The 22,620-nt window shown below is 33.2% G+C and overlaps 1 protein-coding gene across 2 annotated transcripts in view; it reads left to right on the plus strand.

The window, feature by feature from the left end:
• LOC120779190 (myb-like protein Q) overlaps positions 1 to 22,620 on the plus strand; it is a 38,734-nt gene that overhangs the window by 4,760 nt on the left and 11,354 nt on the right. The window contains exons 3-4 of one of the 2 annotated variants that reach the window (XM_040111452.1): positions 9,700 to 9,726; positions 16,402 to 16,599. In XM_040111452.1, coding sequence (XP_039967386.1) covers positions 9,700 to 9,726; positions 16,402 to 16,599 — 225 coding nt within the window. The remainder of the gene's footprint in view (positions 1 to 9,699; positions 9,727 to 16,401; positions 16,600 to 22,620) is intronic. The other variant, XM_040111454.1, reaches the window with a different exon arrangement.

Consider the following 22,620-nt stretch of genomic DNA (forward strand, 5'->3'; position numbering starts at 1 on the left):
TATAAGCGAATAAATATATACTCAAGGTAGTAAATGACTTGATTTAAACCGACAAACTGTTGCTTTTTGCCCAATAAAAGCCGCTGCCTTCATACAAAAAACTTATGCCTTCATACACAAACATGTCTATTATGTATATGTGTGCGTGTTTGCAGTGTCGACGGCCTTCTGCAGTCATCTTCATGCATTTGAGAATAAACTGCGCGTAAAACTTCTTGTTGGCGGCCGCACGGCACGCTCAAAGAGTTGTTAAATACATACATACAAACTAAATATCCAAAGAAGCCTGTAACAAGATTTGCATGCCATTACACAAAGCTTCTTGTACTCACTCTGAAGATACTTTTTCTTAAACAAAATAAAAAAACTTCAAAGACTATTACGAAAATGCCATGGTCATGTCATGTCTTAATTCATTTCCATATTGCAACAGCGTCGGAAATGGTGTGTGATGTGCAATCTTTTGTTATACTTTATGACCAAAGTTGTTGCGAATCGAAGACACTTCTCTTACTCACTCAAAGTGGGCTTATATGCGCTTGCATTTGCATGTGTTTGTATGTGTGGCAATTACTTATACTAGTAATCAACATTTATTAAATGATAATCGTGTGGACACTGCATTCGAATGGCATAAAGAGGTTTTTGTTTCGCTCAAATACTTGAGAGCGCATGCTCGTTTCGATTTTGTCCATATTTGAACTGATGTCATTCATTTGAAATCGAATGTTCAAGGTAACGATGGTTAGTTATGGGCTATTCAGTCAAGCAGATAGCACATCTGAATGTTGTTTGGCGGCACAAGGCTATTGCTATTGAAAAGCTTCGGTACTGAAATTTGTATTCGCAATAACACTGCAATTATGTTTTTCAAATAAAAATAGCTACCAAGTATTTGAAGGAGAGTACTAGAGTACTGAGCGCATCTTTATCTATTAGTAAATTCTATGCTATTTGCTGGTGTTTAATAAACTTGTAGTACTTAAAGTAGAATTTGAGGTTTTCATCAATTTTTATTAAAACTTCGAGATAAAGAAAATTTAGCAATAAAGCTTGATATTAATAAAGATCTTTTAACAGAAAATAAGTTAGTTGAAAACTCGTAAACGGTTGTAAAGCTCATCTCAGACACAAAACATAATTCATAGCGAATTCGCTGGAAACTGCAAAAGTGATGAGCTCGCAAAAGAAAACACCTTTGTCCCTATTTCATCAGTCTAGTGCAGAACGCAGGACATACACTGAACTACTTGTCCTCAGTAAGGTGCAACGCAGGAGTCATTGCCCAATAGGCGTGCACGCCGTAAGGCTGAAGATTTTGTCAGTTGCTAATTATAATTATCAAAGTTGCATGAAGGAAAGTGAGGTGGAGACATTCAGACACTTTCTCCCCGTTGTCCAACTTTTTGCCATCACAGTAGTCGTAACTTCGGCGAACCTGGCAAAAATAGCCGGAATTGGCATCAATTGGTGGCAAACACTTCGATTTTTGAGAGTATTTTCAATCAAAAATTGGGAATATTTAGGCAACGTAATGAATCTGCGTTCTATTCCGTCCGAATTGATGTTTTAACCTAACCTAACATAACCTGCACACAAAAGAAATATTGTAAAATGAAATTATGTTAAAGTATAATCTAAAAAACAAAGCGGCAAAAACTTCTTAGTGCTTCATATGTGATTAGAAAAGTTAGAGCTTAGGTCTTCACAGAAAATATGTGCTTCGGGTGAATTCGCGTTTACTAACGGTTAGAGCAATGATACCATTATTTGATGATATTGAATTTACCGTTAAGTGGTATAAAATCGTGAAATCCTCTACGTCAAAAAATTAACTGTTATGTAACATGTACTCGTGAAATACTGTTCATTGCATATTAGTTGTATTATTAATCGTCCTTATTTGCTGGTTTTGTTCGACTCAATATCCAATAAGTTGGCGTTTTATTATCGTTAAAGTGTTGTTATCATTTGTACTGAGGTATGTCATTTGACATCGAATTATTTTAGGAGTGATTTTAGTTTATTTTGAGACTTTTAGTGTAGAGAGTTAAAAATCCAATGGAGCCAATAAGAAATCAAACTCCAGAGTCTAATTCCTTCCATATTTATTCCCATTCGAAGCCTGGTTTTCTGAATCATACACTTATACATATATATATATATATATATGTATGTTTCTTGTTGCTTTAGGGTGGATATAGCTCCTAATAACTGAATTACATAGGATCTGATAGGTCATGCAAAGCACATAATTCTGCATTTCTACTGAAAAGCTCTTCGAGAAATATATTTAAACGGTATTTTAGTAATGGAACATTCTCATTTTGGGTATATACTTTTATATCAATACATATATACCTTCAAAAACTGCAAGCATTGCAACAGATTGTCAAACCTCAAACTTCAGAGCCGCACGTAACAGAAATCGCCATTTAGGCCAACATTTAAACATGCGCAGCGGCACTTAAGCGCGCTTTTAAGCATTTCTACCAGCAGACTAAAAATGCACTGCATGCAAATAGCAATTGTAGTAACTCTAAGCTGCATATGACTGCAGAAATTGGCAGCATTGCATACAAAGGCTAGCATTAAAATGCATAGTGTGTTGTATTAGCGATAAAAATGATATTGGCATATAGCTAAGTGAATGGTGAAGCGACTTTTAGCGAACGTGCGCTGCACTTGCAATTGCTTAGATCTTTTCGATATTGACAGTTCTACATGCCAGCATACTTGTGAATGTATTGTAAAAGGAGTGCGTCATCAGAAGCGGATGCCCGACTAGTGGCATTAATTTGCGATTCATCGAACGATCAATCAACAAGTGTACAAAAAGAAATTTAATTTATGAGCATATGTTTATAAATTTCTCGAAATTTAAATTGCAGTGATTCGCACATTTGTAAGTGTCATAAATAGAGAACAGCTGACAGATGGAATGCAGTTGGCTAGAAGTCAAGTATTTTTTATTTAACATATAATTGACTTATCTGTTTTGTTACCGCATTGTTGAGTAGTCGTCGTTTGTTTATTAAAAGAAAATTATTAATTTGGAGCAGCTTTTTTGCTTGTTGCTTGAATGTATCATATAAAATTGTTATATTTGGTTGAAATTACAAGAAATTGCTCAAAATTGTTCAAGGACTGGATCTTGATAGTTCAGTTTATATGGCAGCTATATGTTATAGTGGTCCAATCCCGACAATTTCTTATGTCTTAAACATAATTCGTACCAAATTTCGTGAATAGTAAGGTTAGATTCCACCGGTAAGCCAATAAGCCACGCATAGACCAGTTTACGGTCCTTTGCGATACCAGAGGGAGTTCAGTTCCAAGAGAAGTGGTCATCCTTTAGAATGCCTGCGCTTGACGCGAATTTTAACAGACTCTGCGTCCCCACTATCGATAACTTTTCCAGTGTATCATACCGTGGGAACCCCAGATGCTTACTGCGTAGTCTTGCCACTGTGGGACAAGTGCACAAGAAATGCTCCATTGTTTACCCGGTGCTCTGCTCTAAGTATTTCCTGCAGTCTTCTCGATCTGTCATTCATTAAGACAAGTTATGAGTCCTCTAGTTTTATTTGGACAATATTTTCTAAGGCAAATACAGTGACGCTTCAAAAATATACCGGTTATTAAAAAACAAAGGGCCAAACTTATATGTATATACATATTTTTTTTGAATTCAAATATCTTTTGCGCTTGTTTTCCACTCCAAGCCGGAACTAATGCGCATTCGCCATACAGTAGCGCAGCGAATAAGCAAATATTTTACACTGAACACAAAAAGAAATTGCAAGCAAAACAAAAGCAGAGTAAACGAATAAAAAAACCAAAAAAAGGCGTTAATGAAAAAATTGAATGCAAAAGAATAGGCGAGCTTTGGAAACGCGTGATTTGCGAATTAAAGCCTCGGCGCAACTGGCTGGCTACCGTATAGGTAGTCGGGGCAGCTGAATTTAATAGACGAGCAGGCAACCTGTCACTCAGCGCAATTTTGTTTATGACCGCTGACATGACATGCAAATTGATGTACCACTTTAAAGGCACAGAATTGCAATAACGCAAATAAAAAAAACTATATATATATGTATAACACATCAACGAAGCGCTCAACACATTTTCACACACGTACAGCCAATTTTTGCCCCTACCTTAGTACCCCAGTACATAGGTACATATGTACATATGTACGCAAATACGTAAGCTCGTAAAAATAGAATCGGCATGCATGTATGTATGCCTGGTAGTGTGTAATTTATTACTGGGAGCCACAAGTGCCGACACAAGTGCTATGCAAATCATCCGACGCCCGTATACAGAGACAGAACGGCTGTCAAATGTGCATAAATTATGCAAATTAGAATCAAACGTACTCTGCGCCTGTTATGTAGTTATATATGGCATCCATATACATACACACATATCTATGTGTGTTCATTAATTGTTTGTAAATATGCACAATCTCAATGCGTATGAGCGGAGATTGTTGGGTGAGGGCGTGCGCGCACATAAACATTGAGTAACCACGTACTCAACGCGCGTTCATTCATTTATTTGAATTTATGAAATATGTTTGTATGCACATACATATTTAATTGTGTGCGGCAAAGCGCCAAGAGTGTCAGATCGCTTAGAAAAAATAGCAAATATAAATAAATTGTTAAATGCTGAATTTGTTGTGCAATTCTTGGCATGGAGAGCCCGTGAGAATTGTACTCTATTATTTGTTGACGAAGCAATTTTTTAAACAAAAGGTTTAATAGTAATATCAAAATAACATATTAATTTGATTTTCAAGAAGCGAGTTGCAATATTTTTGTACTTAACGCAAGTAAAATTGGCTTAAACTTGACTCAACTGAAATCACTCACTTCAGTTTGTATGGCAGCTAAGTATATACTCTAGTGGTGCGATCTGTACGATTTTTTTGGTGATTGTACCGTTATCTCGGACAAAATAATCTATATAAAATTTAATGAAAAAAACTCGTCAAAAAAAAAATGTTCTATACAATAACTTGATTTTGACCGTTCAGTTTGTATGGCAACTATATGTTATAGCAAACCGATTCGAACAATATATTCGAAAATTGTAGCCTTGCCTTTGATAATAACTAGTACTGAGTCTCGTGCAGATAATTTCTAAAATAAAAAAGTTTTCCTTACAAGAACCTAATTTTGATCGTTCAGTTTGTATGGCAGCTACATGCTATAATGATCCGATCTGCGAAATTTCTTCGGAGACTATACAGTTGTCTCAGACAATAATTAATGTCATCTTTTGTAAAGATATTTTGACAAATAAAAAAATTCCGTACGAGGACTTGATTTTGATCATTTTTCTTTCTATGACAGTTATATGCTGTATTGGTGCGTTATCGGCGGCTCATAGCAATAAGCAGCTTCTCAAAGCAGCTTGACAAAGAAAAAAATTGTGCAAAATTTTAGGTCCATATTTGGGGCACTGGGGGACTTTTGAGCGTGTATACATACATAGACATGGCTAAATCCACTCAGCCTGTCATACCGATCATTTATGCTAGATAAGTATGCATACTATATATAAAAAGATCTTCGACGTTTCGTTCTGGATGTTACGAAGCCTCTTTAGGGTATAAATATCCACCAATTATAATGACGCTTTGAAAATCTATAACTCACCGGATATATGTATAATCACAGCAAGCCGCATATCATCCAGCTGCTGGGAAGTTTACTCAACGATTCGCGTGATCTACAAAACCGGAGCGGAATCGGATTTTTATTCGGCGAAGGACTGTCAACTCGGCATAATTCTTTTGCTACAACAACAACAATACACATTTCTTTTGACCCTTAACACTTCCAGCTGGCATATTACAACTAATATTAATTAAATTTAATTGCAAACAAATAACGAACTGTTAAATCTCTAGGCGGATAATTTCAAAAGCGTGTTTTTCTCTTAATTTCTCCTTCACCAATTAGAGACGTGTTAATTGGTATATGATTTCTAATCACAGACAGCAATTTTCGAGGGCGCACTTTTTATCACCCAAATACATACATACAAGCATAACTGCATTCTTGCTCGTATATGCATATAGTATGTATTTACATGTATGTATGTATGCCTGCTTTCTATGACAATATTTTATTCGACATTTCTATTTACCAAACGTGTTATTTACCGCTAACTAAATATGCATGCTAATATACTTATAAGCGTATTTATGTATGTCATGTATGTATATGTACATATGTATGTATGTACATATATGTGTATGCTTGCGTGCTAATGCCCGAGTCATGCTGTTTGCCTTAAGGCCTTATTTCATTTTCACGTTTACTCCACTTTTTCGTCATGGCTTAACATAAGTTTCTTATTTGTTGAAAAAGTTGTTACTTATTTAGTTGTTTAGCTTAAGAATTGTGGAAAAAAAGAAAATATGTAGCATTTTTTGTTTCCACTGCATAGAAATAATGTTTCAAGCATTAGTACTCGGTGGAAATGATGTAGGCAACATGCGAGCATATTTGTTTTTGTTTTTGTTTTTTTTGAAAAATTGTTACATTTTCAGTTAATTTTGTTGCTGTTTTAACCGTCAACATTACCGGCAGCTGCAATCACACAGTTTGCTGACTCCATTGTTAAGCAAAGCATAACTTTTTGCCATTGCAAAGCGGTGAATGCAACACGTTTGCTGCCGCCGCTGCTGATGTGAATGCACCAAGCAATAAATAAATATAAATAATTACAAATAGCAGAGCAAAGCGCTCGCACGACTTGCACCGTTATTTACAACACCACTACTACACTAAATTTCTGCTTGCAATTCCTTTCTTTTTTCCTCATTCATTAAACGAATGCCAATGACGAGGAAAATATAAAATAATGTAGTAAATATAGACATATGTATATATGTATGCATGTGTAGCCGCAACCCACTAGCGTGTTAAACGCTAGAAATCGCTATGCTGTAAAATTGCTTATTTCAGACGGAAGCGATAACTTTAATGTCGTTGTTAGTTGAAATGGGAAAATATAATCTTTACACAATTCAAGCTCCCACGCAAAAGGTGTGCTAAATAGCTACATATATAATTATGTGAGTATACTTGTATATAAGTATGTAGGAATGTATTTGAAGTCATATATGTGTATAAAAACTGGATTGTATGACTTTTTTAATTTGTATACCCTAAACGAGGTGTATTATGTTTGCTAGAAAGTTTTTAGCACCCAGAAGCACCCTATCCAGTATACATATTTATGTATATAAATTAATGCTACATTTTTGATATACTATATAGACGTGTACATTTTTGCAAATGTGCTTTTCTCTCTAAGAAACTGCTAATTTGTCGAAATCGCCGTTATCGGACCATTATAACACATAGCTGCCATACAAACTGGATGATCAAAATTAAGTTCTTATATGAAAAACTATTTTATTTGACAATAAATCTTCACGAAATTTGATATAGAAAAAAATCTCTGAATATATTGCTTGGATCAGACTACTATCGCATATAGCTGCCTTACTAACTGGCCGGTCAAAATCAAAATGAAGATCTTTTTATACCATTTATGAAAATTTAGGCTTTATTAAGGAGTCGGGTAACCACTTGTGAATAACAAAAATCGAATTTTTTACCTAAAATGTAAAATAACGTAACATCATAAGTTAACAGGCGAAGGAAAAACGATATAATAGAAACCACTCATATTGAAACAAAATTTGAGTTTTGGTTATAAAGCAGTTATATATTGGTTAGCACATACTCATATTGAAATAAAAAAGGGGTTATGTTTTGGTTATTATATCTAAAAGCGATTTTCGATTTGTTTTTGGTGATACGCTGTTTTGCTTTTTAGGGGATATTATATTTTAAAAATATTCTCCGAAAATTTGGAATTGATTTGGCAAAAAGTTTCAGAGATATGAGCATTTTGTTATAAACCTTTAAATGTGTGTTTCTCAAAATGCTGTTTTCAAAGTCCTTTGTCATATAACAAATAAATTTTTGATAATAATTTCGAGTTTTTAAGCCACTCTGAATTGTAAATTTTTTCAATTTTCACCAAAAACGTCTATTTCTTGGAAAGCCATTTCATCAAAAATCCAAATTTTGACTAATCTTCGCTCATTATCTCGATCATATATAATGATAATAAATTGTTTCAGTTTTTGGATTTTAGTTAATTTTAGGCAGTACGGCCATCGCCAGATACCTTTTCTGGAGGTGCTCTTGCAATCGGCTACAAGCCAAAAGAAACCATAACTTTTTAAACTGATTGAACGATCATTAAAGTATATGAAATTCCGTAAAAGTGCATTAGTTTCATTTATTCATTAAATAAAATGTCTTTTTAAATGAGTTCCCAAAATAACTAGCAAAGACTTGCAAGTGAAAATTCGTTCTATCTTTTTTCGAAGACAAAATATACATTTTTCCCCTAACTTAAAACAAGTTTTTGCTTTCCGACGGTCAAAATACGTTTTTGCATAGAAAAAATACACAATTGCTAACGGTTTAATACTCAGTTTCAACAAAACTAAGCGAAATCATCAAAAACCACTAATTAATAACCTTCAATTCAACATCTAACGTTACAAAGAATAGTTTTTTAATAAAAAAAAAATAAGTAAAAAAAATATAATAAAAAAAATTATAAAAGAAATAATTTAAAATAATTAAAAAAAAAATATAAAAGAAATAATTTAAAATAATTAAAAAAATTATAAAAGAAATAATTAAAAAATTAATAAAAGTATTAATTAAATATAAAGTATAATTAAAAATAATTATTAAAATATTATTAAAAAATTAATAAAAATTTATTTAAAAAAATATTTTTAAGAGTTTCTCTTACTAAATTTACCCACCACTCACGCGCAACCCTCAATTACAGTGACTGTTAATTATTGCGCTTGATAAACAGGCAATTAAGTCATTTTAGATTTATCATGCCACTAATTAACCATTTACTTGACCTTTGTATACACCGCAAATTAGTTGATTTCACCACGATATGCAAATTCAACATTTCGATGAACTTTTACTTTTGCCGCACACACTCTTTGCCGCACATAACTGTAACCACTACTACTTTCTTATAACTATCTTCCACACTTAAACACACACATACATACATATACATATGTATATTAACTGTGCTCAACATCTTAAACTATCCATTTATGAACCATGATTTATGAGCGAATCTCTTGCTTTTCTAATTAATTACTTTTTGTGAAAAATTTCCACTGTAAATGTCTTTTTTTAAGATTTTGTTAATTAATTTTTTGTTTTCATGTTTTTTCTCTTCCCTGTGTTTTGGTGTGTGTGCGTGTGTTTTACTACTTTATGAACAATCAAACCATAAAAAACCATGAAAACCACCAACCAATACCATTACAACCACCTCAACCACCACCACCACCACCACCACCACCGACAACACCATAATCACCAACGTCAATTGTTACAACGCCCAATTGTAATTGAAAAATCCCAATCAAAATGCATGCATACATATTACATACACATATATATGTATGTGTGTGTACTGTTTATGGCTGTTTATTACCGACACAACAACGACAACAACAACTGCCACCACTTGAAAATTAATCCCTTGATTGTGTTGTATTGAAAATTGCATTGCGGTTGCGCATTTCGATTGTATCGCGAGGCCATTCAACAGCTCGGATTGTTTAGCTTTAATCCACAGGTTTGTTGCTTAAATCTTTCGTATCATTACGTATCTTGCACCGCTACGCACCGACCGCACCCGTAAAACACTCATCGCCGTATGGTGAACAAACAAACAGACAGACGGACAAACAGCTGTTCACACTGGCACACCGCCTTTCCCATGCGCTTTCGCAATAACAACAACAACAGCAAAGCGAATTGAAAATCACAAAAGCACCACTAATTGTTTGCACTCACTCACTCACCCATATTTACTCACACTTCACTTATTTTGCTCTGCACTGTACATAGTATTTTTATCAGACCGCACTGAATATGTGCCGTTTTCTGTCTGTGATTTCTTTAATTTCTCTGTCACACATTTCGCTGCATTTTTTGCCCCAGCACTCATAACTCTCCTTTGCGTCGACGCTTTTCACCGAAATTGAGGTGCAGTTCACACACCGTTTCGCCATTGGTTTTGTTTGCCGCGTGTAGTCCAATGTTTATTTTCACACAGCCATGCCACACATTCGCATTTTTCACCGCTAAAATTTTTGCATACGTAAATACATATTTATTATTCCGACGGCACCTTTAAAGTTTGATTTGTTTTCATAAATAAGTGAAAAAAGAAATTTATATTAACACAAGGCGCAATAACTCACGCTGAGTATTAATTTAAGGCCCAGATTCGTATTTTTATATTTTTGATTGAGTATTCGTTTTTTTTTCTGGAGCTTAAAGGAACAGAGTTGCTTTTTATATAAAGTTGCAGTCAAAACTAAGTCAACATTTGTAATAGAAAGCTTTGTGGAGTTATTTTTGTTTTTACCATAGCTTTTATTAAATAAGTTTCCACTTATTTATTAAACCTATTACACATATTTTACTATATATTAGAACTTAAACCAATTATGTTAATAACAACAAATATTAATGAAGAAAAGTAGAGAATGGAAAATATAATGAACCAAAATTCAGTGAACATATAATTTAGTAACCTCAATGATCACCGTTATTTTGTAATAATTCCGCCAAGCTAGCCGCTGCAGCAACGAAAAACAATCTTTGCACACATTCCTGGTGATATTTCCATAGCTATTGGCCATATTTTCATTATTATATTCATTAATTCATATAAGCTTCGAGGCATTCTCTCGGTAACCTTAGTTTTTAATCACGCCCATACATTTTCAGTTGGGGGAGGCACTACTTTTGGGGGCCATTTCAACAACTTTACGTTGCTTTTGTAAGGTATTGATTAACAATTTTGATCTTTTTAATGGGAGCATTGTACTGTTAACGGATAAAATCCTCTCCAATTATTTGCCTGCCTTCAGGTATGATTACTTCTTTCATTAAATTAAGATACACTTGAGCTTTAACTTTGCTTCAAGTATCACTATTTTGTCTACTCTTCGGCAGAAATGCAGCCTCATACAACGAGGCTCCTATTGTCTTCTTTAAGTGTAGGCTTTACACACTTGAATGTCAATGCTTTGCCTTTTTTACGCCACACATACATTTAGCCAACACAATACTTTATCCTTATCATTAATTCGTCCGTCCAAAGAATTTTTGACCAAACGTTATTTGGTTTCAAGACATAGTCTGCATAAAGTTTCATCCGTTTTGCCAAGTTGGCCTTGTTTATATGAGATATCTTACGTAGTACCCTTCCTTACATATCCCCTTTGTGTAAGCGTCTACGAATCGTAGACAAAGGCGATGCACTTTTGACAGCAGCAGAGTCTCTTTGGTAAGGAATTCCTGGAATCAAGACATTTTCAATCCGTTTTGTCAGTGTTGCATTCTGTAGGTCTTTCCGGATCGTGTTGTCAGCGTTTCTCCTATACTAGGCCGTCAGTTTAAGCCCGGAGCCTTACTGTGTCCTCTTTATCGTCACTAAATCAAATTAACATTGTATTCTTTTTCTGGCTTTCATTTTGAATTAAAAGTTAGCCTGTTTTCTTTCTGGACCTTTCTAATACTTTTTCGTTCCTCATCTAGTTCCCTAAGTAGTGAATCTGTTAGCATATTCCGAAGTTCGTTGTTATCAGATGTACGCATATCTAATCCAGTTAGAATTCGAAAGTGGTACTTCTTGGAGGAATATTGTTCAAAAGTTGTTGTATCTTCTCAACATATCTGTACCAATTGGCTGGATTATTGTGGCATAATTGATAGCTCGACTTGCCCAATTCCACGTGGAGCGCCGGTTGCAATAAGAAGATGCTGAATGCCCTCCTTAGCGCAACATTTTTCAAAAATCGTAGCTGTTAATGTTGTTCTTCTATCGGTGATTTTGCTTCTAGGTTTGCCGAACGCAGAAGTCTGTTTTTGCAAACTGTCTATTCCTGTAGCCGAATCCGTACTACTAGTTGGATATAAGCACCGAATTTACTAAACGCATCTATCACTATAAACAAATGGTCAAACCCATATTCCCTAAGATAATCAAGTTAGTAGCTCAACAGCGGTCTGTTCTCTTTATCTATTGCGCAGAGTAATCCCCTCCTTTTTCCCTGTCTTTGCTCACCCGATAATGCAACTCTACATAATTTCTATTAACATTTGCCACCTTTGTTCCTTTTGTGAAATACTTGTATAAAATGATTTTTTCAAGTAATCTTGGTTTTTCTTTGCTGGCCGATGTCCTAAACGGTGTGCCAACCGAATTATTTCCTCATCCATTTTTTGCGGTATTGCCACCAACTATTTTACGGTATCTTTATATAGTATACCGTTTTTCAAATAAAAGTCTTCGTCAATATTTTCCTCCAAAGTTTTGCATACTGCTTTAAACCAACCATCTCCTTATAAAATTTGGGCTTCAAAAGTAATTTATACTATGAAGTTCATTATTTAAGTTTTTGAGTTTCTCAATATTAAAATATTTCTTCAATATTTCATTTTATGTAAAATTAAGATTTATATGTGGGTATTTTAAATAAATTTCTACTATTCAATTATAGGTTTCAATTAATAGCAAAATGTCGGTAAAAAATTTTCCAATCAAATTTCATTAACATTCGACTCATTACAATCAGCTTGTACTGTAATATATCCCCTCCCAGTGCATCATTTTTATTACAACTAATTCACATATTTGATGCACCAACCATTTTTATCGCTCATTATCGCAATTTTATGCAACTGCTGCATTGCAATTCATAAAAATGAAAATAAATAACTAACTACCCATATAAAGTATATGTATGGGTGTATACAGAAATAAATGTGTTGAAATATTATTGCAGTTATTTTCCGATAATTATTAGCATTCCGCACCCCATTTAAGTACACTCGTTGCAATAAGTGATTTTACGAAATGCCAATTTAATGTGCGGCATGTTAATTTATCGCTTGTTTGCCGAGTGCGCGGCACACAGAAGTGCAGTGGAGGAGTGTCTTACATGACGAAATCGCAACAACAACAATGTGAGTTGTATAATTGACTGACTTTAGCGCCTGCTGCTGTGACACGTGAGGTGTCACCAATGCGCAGTTGAGAGGATGCGCAGCCAGCACGAGCGCCAGACAGCCGACAGCCGACAGCTGCATGCCATTCACTTTATATTGGCTATAAAATTACAGACACATGTTTTTACGCGCGTCTATAGACAGCAAGCTGGCTGTTATGCGTTGCTATGACAAATGCGTTGCGTAACCACATTTTTTTAGATTTGTTTATTTGTGTGCTTGAAAGCCTAATTGATGCTTAGGCTGGTAGAGGCAATGATAGAACGCAAGCAGCATAGTTTTGGCTTTGTTATTGTGGCTGCTAAGCGGTAGGTGCGTTTCGAAAATAACTTAACGAATGCCTGTAAACATATATACACGTATATACAAACATATGTATTTCGCACAAAAATGCTTTTAGCCAAAACCAGCATACTGGCAGGCGCGCTGCCTAGAAGTTGTTATGAAATAATCATTAGTTGGCTCATCGAACGCATGGCACGGCTGTGGCGGCAGGCGCATAGGAAAAGGTGCCGCTAATGGCGAACGCAACCGCTTACCTGTGTGAATGTGAATGTGCTAAGTTGTTTACATTTTCAGTTGGGCAATTGCGCAGTGGTGCTTAAAAAGCGATTGCCAAATTCGTATTGAGGAACATGCCGAAGAGGCGATTATGGATTATGAATGCTTTCGAAATGATAGTAATAGTAATGTATTGAAGTTGTTGTTCGTAGATGTGGCAAGTAGTTAGATAATCTTCGTCTGGTGAGGTTTGCCAAAAGTAGTGTTTTGTTCAGAAAACATACACGTACTTATTTACATATGCTTTTGGCTGTGCAATCATAAAGTTTTAGTGACGCAATTTTTCTGTGTTGTCTAATGTGAAGTTTTGAGTTGGTCAACAAAACTCATCTGCAGATAAGATAAAAATATTTTCGTGTGTGAAATATAAACTTTAGGCATGCATTTGTTAGCAGCAGATTTGCATGGACATATCTCATAACTCTTTCGTTATGATATTTTGTGGTTTTGTTTTCTAAAATCTTATAATCAGGCTGTAAAAAGCAATTTGTGACGATTAAAATACTGCTGTATCAATGGTTTAAAAAAATTGAGGATATTCATACATATTTATATATTTTTTAATAAAGCACAGCAAAATTAAAAAAAAAAATAAAAATAAAAAATTTTTCAAATTACATGCTATCTCTGAAATCAATAAATGAAAAATATGTAAAATAACATCTTTTTTTGTGGATTTTTACCAAAATTTCTTCGTCTTTAGCCTGCCCGAGGTTGTGCCAGTAGTATATCATCACCAAAAATGGCAAACAACGTGCCATCTACAAAATCGAAATTGAGTTTTTTATTGGTTACGACTCACTACATAATGTTGTAAATATGTAGCATAAAATTTTCAGTTTCCGTTGTCAGATATAACCGATACATAACCAATATGTAACCATTTAATAACCAAAACTCATTTGTTTTTAATATGAGTGGTTTCTATAGTATCGTTTCTTCTCGCTTTTAAGCTTATGAAAAGTGATGTTGTGTTATTTTGCATTTTAGGTGACGATATACTATACATATTCATAATTTTTTTGGAATTTTTTCGCATTTTTTCTTGAAATTATTTAAATTTTTTAATAAAAAATAAATTATGGTTTTTGCTGATTCAAAATTGTTGGTCAATTGTTCAATTCACAACCTGTTGCAAAGAATCGAAAAATTATAAACTTTTACACTTTTTTTTTAATGGGAATGTTAGACCCCAAAGTTATGAAATTTCAAATACACTCAAAATTTTAACAAAAGATGTATTTGGAATTGTTATACTAATTATAAAAAAAATAAAAAAATATTTAAATGAATAAACATTTATTATATGACCTTTTAATAGCATATTTTTAGCAAATATTTTATTATTATTACAACTTGTATGCGAAAAACCATAACTAATTATAAACTGCCGAAATCAATGCCAAAAAACGTTAAGGCCCGTATAACATAGAAAGACACACCCAGCTTTAAAAGAAAGGCATGCTTTAGTACATAAAAAAACACTGTTTTTATAATAAATCTCTTCGCTTTAATTACAAAAAAAGTGTAAGCCAGCTATCACCTGAAAAATCTCGCTTTTCAATGGTTCGACCTAACCTCACTTCAAGCTGAATGTGCTGATTTGCGCACGAAAACAAAACAATAACGCATAGAAAAAGTATAATTATTTCTCCAAGCAATGGCAATTGCGCTACATTTATTGTCTTTATTTATTGCTCTTGCAATGAAATAACAACAACAAAGGTAAAAACAATAAAAAACATGCTGAGCTCAGTCACACCTTCAATGTCGTGAAGAAAGAAATGCGACATGAGCTTTCTAAAAATTTCACTTTTGAACTTGAAACCCTCAACATGTAGCACCTATTGGCTGCAATTGAGGCGCTTTTTGTTTATTTATATAGTTTTCATTGTTTTTATTATTATTATCATTTGTTTTTTTTGTTTGTTTTGCCTTTATAATTACACTTAATTATGTTTACTTATTTTTTGCACTTTTTTCGCGCTTGTCATCGCTTTTGTTTCACGTCTTCAGCTTTGTTTAGCTTTTGACTTGGTTTTCTCTGCTTTTGTTTTATTTTTTTTAAGCGCCGGTCGCAATGTTACGGTTTCAAGTTGCATACAGACGCCAGCGTGACGGCGTGAGTGGCAAATAAAACGAGAAAGCACTCACTTATGTATGTGTATATGTATTCAAATATAAAAAAATTGCACTTCAAAAAGTTGTGAAAAAATGCTCTTGAAATAAGTGTCAACATTGCACTACAAATATAAATCCATATGTACACTTTTAGCCCACTCGATGTGCAAAGGTGCAAGTAAATGGCACTCCAGTGAGGGTTAAATGCTTGCTGTGAATGCTTTTTTTCTATTACTATGTCTACATTAAATAAAGAAATATCTACAAAATCACTTTTTCAACTTTCTAGCTTTTTTCGCTATTTTAAGTTCTCTTCTTATATTCTTCTTAGGTTTTGTCAATGCATGCTTCCTTTTGCTTCTTCGCTTTTCGTAATCTTTTCTCCATCATCTGCTATATTTTAATTATATTTCATCTACTAAAAACTTCATTGTTCTCTATGTCACCACTGCGTTTTTTATTTTCACCTCTTATGCTTATAAGCTGCCTTACCATTCTGTTCCTCTACAGTTCTAATTTCTCTCATTTTGTATTTTTATTGCAGGCTTACAAGCGCCAATCGAATTCGGTGAAAATCGCCAAAATCACCGCTTTCACAATTATTGTATCCTCATTCATTTTGGGTACCTTCATTTTGGCCTCATCATATCTGCAAGCCAAGGCCTCGTGCGATCAAGTGCAGGCTTTGGACTCTGTGCTGGAGAAGGAATTGATGTTGGAGACGCTGCAGCAAGTGAACAAAGTGAGTAGATGTTTTATTTAAGTTAAAAATTGTTAAAATATTTAATAATCGATGGTTTTATCGATAACAAGAAAATAATTACACCGCTTTTTAAATATCGATAAATTTATTTTAGCCATATTTTCGAAATGCATTGTAAACTCGTGACGTGGATACGGGTTATCGATAATTTAGTCGATAAATACGATTACGACGTTCTTAAAGTAACAAATATTTAAAATATTTACAATTTTCAATATTAATAATAATAATATTTTCAATATTTTAATTTTTAATATTTGCTAATCGATATTTTTATCGATAAAAGAAAGTTATTTTCAAATATCAATAAATATATTTTCGAAATGCATTGTAAACTCGTGAAGTAGATATGGGTTATCGATAATTTAGTCGATAAATCGATTACGCCGCTCTTAAAATAAGAAAAATTTTAAATTTTATATATTTTAAGAATTCTAGTCTCTTGAATCATAATGTATATGAGGTAATCCGTTTACAATATTATTTTTTTTCACTATCGATTAAAAAAAAATACTAAAATCACGTATGACATCTCTGGATAATGAAACAGCTATCAATTACATCCTTTAGGCTGATTTTTCTATTAGAAAATAAAGAATTATAATAATATCATAGCAATATTTATATCATTAGCTCGTGATCCAAGCTACATTTAAGTATTAATACATAGAAAATATTATTTAAATTAAATAAATCGTTTAGTATTCTGTTCAACAGTGCAATTTCCTTCAATTATCGCTTATTATTTCTGCAAATTTAATAGTTCCACGAATTAGAAATTAACTGCTACACGTCTTTGGCTTCTCTATTAGGCTTGTAGTATATAATTTAATTTCCACAGCCATTACAATCAATCATTTGGTGCTGCTGAAATGAGAAAATTTTCTCTTATTATTCTTTTCCACCACTTAAATATTCATAAGTTGCGGTTATGAATTTAACTAAATAACTAAAACTATTTGACACGAATGAATTAACTTTGAATAATTGAAAGGAAATTTAATTTAGTACAAAAAACTTAATTAAAAGTTTATTTTCCCAAAGAAAGCTAAAAATCAACTGACTAATAAAAATTCATAGATTATTTAAATTTGTTGTGATGAAATAGCTGCTATATATAAAAATAAATTACTGACGGAATTTAAAGCTTTTGTTTTGCTTATAATTAGTAGTAAAAGAATTTAGAGTCAACAATAATAATAACTGAAAAGAGAATCGACACACACCACCTACAATATTCTAAAGGAAACAGGTCAGTGCATGCTTTAGTCATTTGAAAGTTTAATAACTTAATTTAAAGAGTAAAATAAAAAAGATTGAATTCATAGAAAATTAAAAATTTTAGTTGAATTTGTGGATAATTTAGTGCAGAATTTGTATATAGTCTACAGAAATATGCATTTACCTTGGAATTTAGTTGAACGTCGCTTAGGCTTTCTAAACAACTATAAGCAGAATTGCAGAAAATTGCTTTTTAACCAAAAAATTGGAAAGCAAAATAATATGAATCACATTGTTTGTTGAAAACAGTTCCTACAACACTTAATTTCCCTAATAATATGAGAGGACTATGCTTTAGTGTGAGATCTAGGAAACGGTGATGATCAATAATAATGTGAGATGCCTATGCTCCAGTGTGAGATCCAGGAAATCATGATGTTCAATAATATGCGGAAAAGTTTTAAATAGTTTTTAATTTTTTTTTTCACTTTTAATAACTTTTATAAAGTACGGTTTTTATAAAGACAACTCTTTATTTTGAAAACTCATACAAAGAAAACCCTCATATAGATCCGGTCACCCCACTTTGTACATACATACATGCATGTTTAGTCTGCTTTCTAAGTTTTATGCGCAATCTAAAATATCAGTAAAATGTGGCATGTTAAGTCTGGGCTTAGTTAAATCTTTCGATTGTGTTGGTATTGTCAACCAAAAACAGTAAAAAAATAATTTTGGAAGTTATATTTGACCAAAATTATTTTTCAAAGAAACGTTCATATCAATTTAGTATCTGTTTTATATCATTGCATGACCTCAATGTTCGCTAAATAGATCGTAAACCTTTTCTTCAATGCCTTAAAAAATCAGCTATTGTTTCCTTAATGCCAAGAACCCAACTTGATGGTCTATCAGAGTTGATGTTTTTCATCAGCAGTCAAAGGCATATTTTCTGAGCACTGACAACTTTGAGACCGATAAAGAGAATACGTCACATCTACTAATTCAACTAAAACATTTTATAAAAATCTGCTCTACAAGTATTATTTCAATATTTTCAACGCCTTTTTAAGGTATTCCTTCGGCAATGCATAAATTATTCAGTACAACTTCATTAGACTTTGCTCAAAGAAGAAAAAATTCCTTTTGTTTAAATACATTTCAAATGTTTCATAAGTCGCTTTAAAAGCACTCTCAGTGGTATTCCAAAACTAACAATTTCGTTTGATAATCACTAAATTTGAAATTAAAAACAGTTTATTTAATAATAATTTAATTTAATTATTACTTTATGAAATCGCTTCACCGCGCAGCTGTCAGTCGCACAGCTTTCTGAAATGTGCAAAATCAAATCTGCTGCGCAATAATAACAATAAAAAACAACAACGAAGTGAACTAAACCACAAAACTAGTAATAGCAGCTAACAGCTAGTTAAACTAGAATACGTATAAATGTGCCTGATATACATATATACATATGTATATATATAGGTGTGTATGAAAACATATATATAAGTGTATATATATTTGTATGCATTTATACTATATAGTTTGGCAACTGCCAACTTTTCAAGCTGCCTAGCTAAGTGTGTAATGCAACGCGTTTTAAGTGGAAAATGAAAAATAATGGCAAAGATGAAAACGAAAGCGAAATAAATTGCAATCAGTAGAAAAATTCCCATAATTACGTTTAAATAACAGTGCAAGCGGCACCCGGCACCAGGCACCGGGCAGCAAACCGCCGACCAGGTAAATACCCCTACACACGCAAGCTACACAATAAGTTGTTGTTGTTTTGGCTAGTCGTGGCCAGCAGATATGACAGCCTATTAAGTTGATGATGACGATAATGGCGTTCATTTATATATATGTGTGTGTATGTAAATCGCAACTAACGGCATTGATGCACCTTTGTGACAGCAATTTCCACATGTCCACATGTACATATGAACAAAGCTCGAATTGAGTAAAATTAGACAGACATGGCGAGTCTTGTACGCTTGGCTTAAAATAAACATAAACGCAATGCTGTCAGCGGCATTTGTGGCATGTTCAAGTGAAAGCAATTTAAAGTGAAATGTTGCAATAATGCAAACGCCACCAAATGTGGCAGAGCGCAAAAATAAAAGCAACTGCACAGCCAACTACGCAATTGCAATTTGCAAAAAGATATGTTAAGCGCTGCGTACATAATGCTACAACTCTGCCATGTTGTGCTGTGCTATGCTATGCTATGCTACGTTGTGCTGTATGGCATATGTGTGCTTATGATGGTAAGCAACGGCGGCACAGCTTTTGCAAATGCAGTAATGCAACTTCACTCACTCAAATATATTTTTAATGCACATAGCTTACACATATATTATATATATTGTACATTAGGGTGATCCTTATTTTAAAAGTTTATTTTTGCTTTGTAGAGGTCTTTTGAAGTTTTAGTTTTTTACTTTTTAGAATTATTCAGTGCAAAAAAGCGTTTTATTTTCAATTTAAAGCGTGCCTAAATCATATTTTTTCTCCGGCGTATATGACATGAGATATTTTTGACATTTTATATTAATCAAGTAAAGCTACAATTTTCAAAATATTATATTCTAATAAAAAACAGACTGCTCTACAAAAAAGATCTTAATATTTTTTTCCATAAAACCACTTTATTAAAAGTTATACGCAGTTAAAGCTATACATCAAGTGCACTGAGCTTTCATATAGTTGCCTTATAGACTCCTTATTGCTCATACGACATGGTGTACTATATGCATACAATACACTTGATGTATAACTTTAACTGTGTATAACTTTCTAAGCATTTTTTGTAAAAAAATTATTTGTTGTAGAACGAAACGTTTTGCTTTCGAATATGCTGCCTGCAAAGTAGTAGGTTTATTTGCTTTGGAGTGGATTGAAAAGGTCAAAAAAGTAAAATATTTCCATTATATAATTTTTTTTAGTGCAAAAACTGAATCTACAAAAAAATCAACCAGAAAAATAACACACACCCTAATGTGCATTTATGTATGCATATGGCTGCCAAACCGTGCGCAAATGCCAAAGCAACAGCCACAAATGCCAGAGATCAGCGTAATGGCGGTTTGCGCCAGTATGTCAGCTGCGCTGAACCACAAGTTGCGGCTATGTATAATAATAAACACATAAAAACAAGCATATATACATACAAACATACACAAATAAATACTATAATACATACACAAATGCATATTCATATTTTCAATACAAAATGCATTTGTGTGTGGCTACCAAACTACCTCAAGCTAATAACAACAGATGCAAGATAAAACCGCAGTTTTTTTATTATTTCATGTTTTATTGAAAAAAGTGTGTAGAAATGTGTGCCGTATAATACAGCAACAATAAAAGTATACATATGTAGCAATTTTTCATATTGAAATAGTAGTTGCTCAAACAGCTGTTTGCCTGCCAAAGCAACGCGAGTTGCTCGCTTAAGTCTTTTGATTGTGTTTGCATAGAAATATATGCAGCAACATGGGTATGTTTGTATGTTTTAACAACTGTTATGCTTGTATGCGGCAAATATCGCAACTAAGCGTAGCGCAAAATGTGGTTTGTAAACATATTTATGCATACATACAAATAAACACATATATTTGTATGTACATCTATTATATTACGTACATATAATAAGTACAATATATAATTTTTCCGCTGGTGCTCGTTTGCCGCGCTGTTGCTGTTATGCAAGTTTTTCATATGGTTGCCAACATCTGTAGAAAGGAAAATTAAGTTTCAAAATAAAGACAAAAAAAAATAAAAACAACTCGGTAGCCTCAAACACGTAATCACAGCACACACACAGATATATATAGATATAATCATTCGTATATCGTTAATGTTGATTTTTGATTATACGAATTTTCAAATTCCGCTTGCAAATTTCACGCATCACTAGAATATTTAATGATCACGTGCACACAAAATTCAAATTTGATCGTTTTTTAACTGCCTGCCACTAATGAGTACTTGTTTAAGCAGCCGTTTTTTATTAGACTACATTTGCCATAACAATTATACATTTTTGATGCACAACAATGACAAAGTAATTTTGCAAATTTCACATGTCTCTCGTGTGTCTCTTGTGTCTAGCATACAGATTTTAGCACATATGGGCCTACGTGCCATAAACAGCTGCGCAGGTACATTTGTATATTTGTTTGCACTTATATGAGCCGATGACGCAAATGCCTTTATACGAATGTATTGGATACGGGAAGCGTGCCGAATTGGTTAGTGCTGAACCTGTATAAGATACTATCATATATCGATGATAATTACGTACAATGGCATCGATAGCTCTGTACTTTTCGATAGAATACAAAGAGAAATATGTATGTGAGTATCTTGTACGTCATAGCTTCAGATTTGGACATTTTGTTATGAGAAATCGTTAAAGTATAAGAAAATATTTTCATTGTTGATTTAGGCCTATTTGCTTTCAATAAAAATATCATGTGACTTGGGCGCTTAACTTGCAAGCAACAAGCTCTCTATATGACGCTTAGGAGTAGGAGTATAAAATAATTGCCAATTTTCTTTATAAAAATTTGTAGAGCATATATGTATTGGAAACCCAAAATAATAAATTCACTGTTATTTTAAGTGTAGTATATCACAATACTGATTAGATTACATAAAATTACTTAAAAATTACTTCTTTTTTGGAAAAAAAAAATTAAAAACAAGAAACAACGTTAACTTCGCTGCACAGAAGCTATAATAACCTTCATAGGTGCATTTCTTATA

The sequence above is a fragment of the Bactrocera tryoni genome, chromosome 5 (assembly GCF_016617805.1).
Source record: "Bactrocera tryoni isolate S06 chromosome 5, CSIRO_BtryS06_freeze2, whole genome shotgun sequence".
Taxonomy (NCBI): Eukaryota; Metazoa; Arthropoda; class Insecta; order Diptera; family Tephritidae; genus Bactrocera; species Bactrocera tryoni.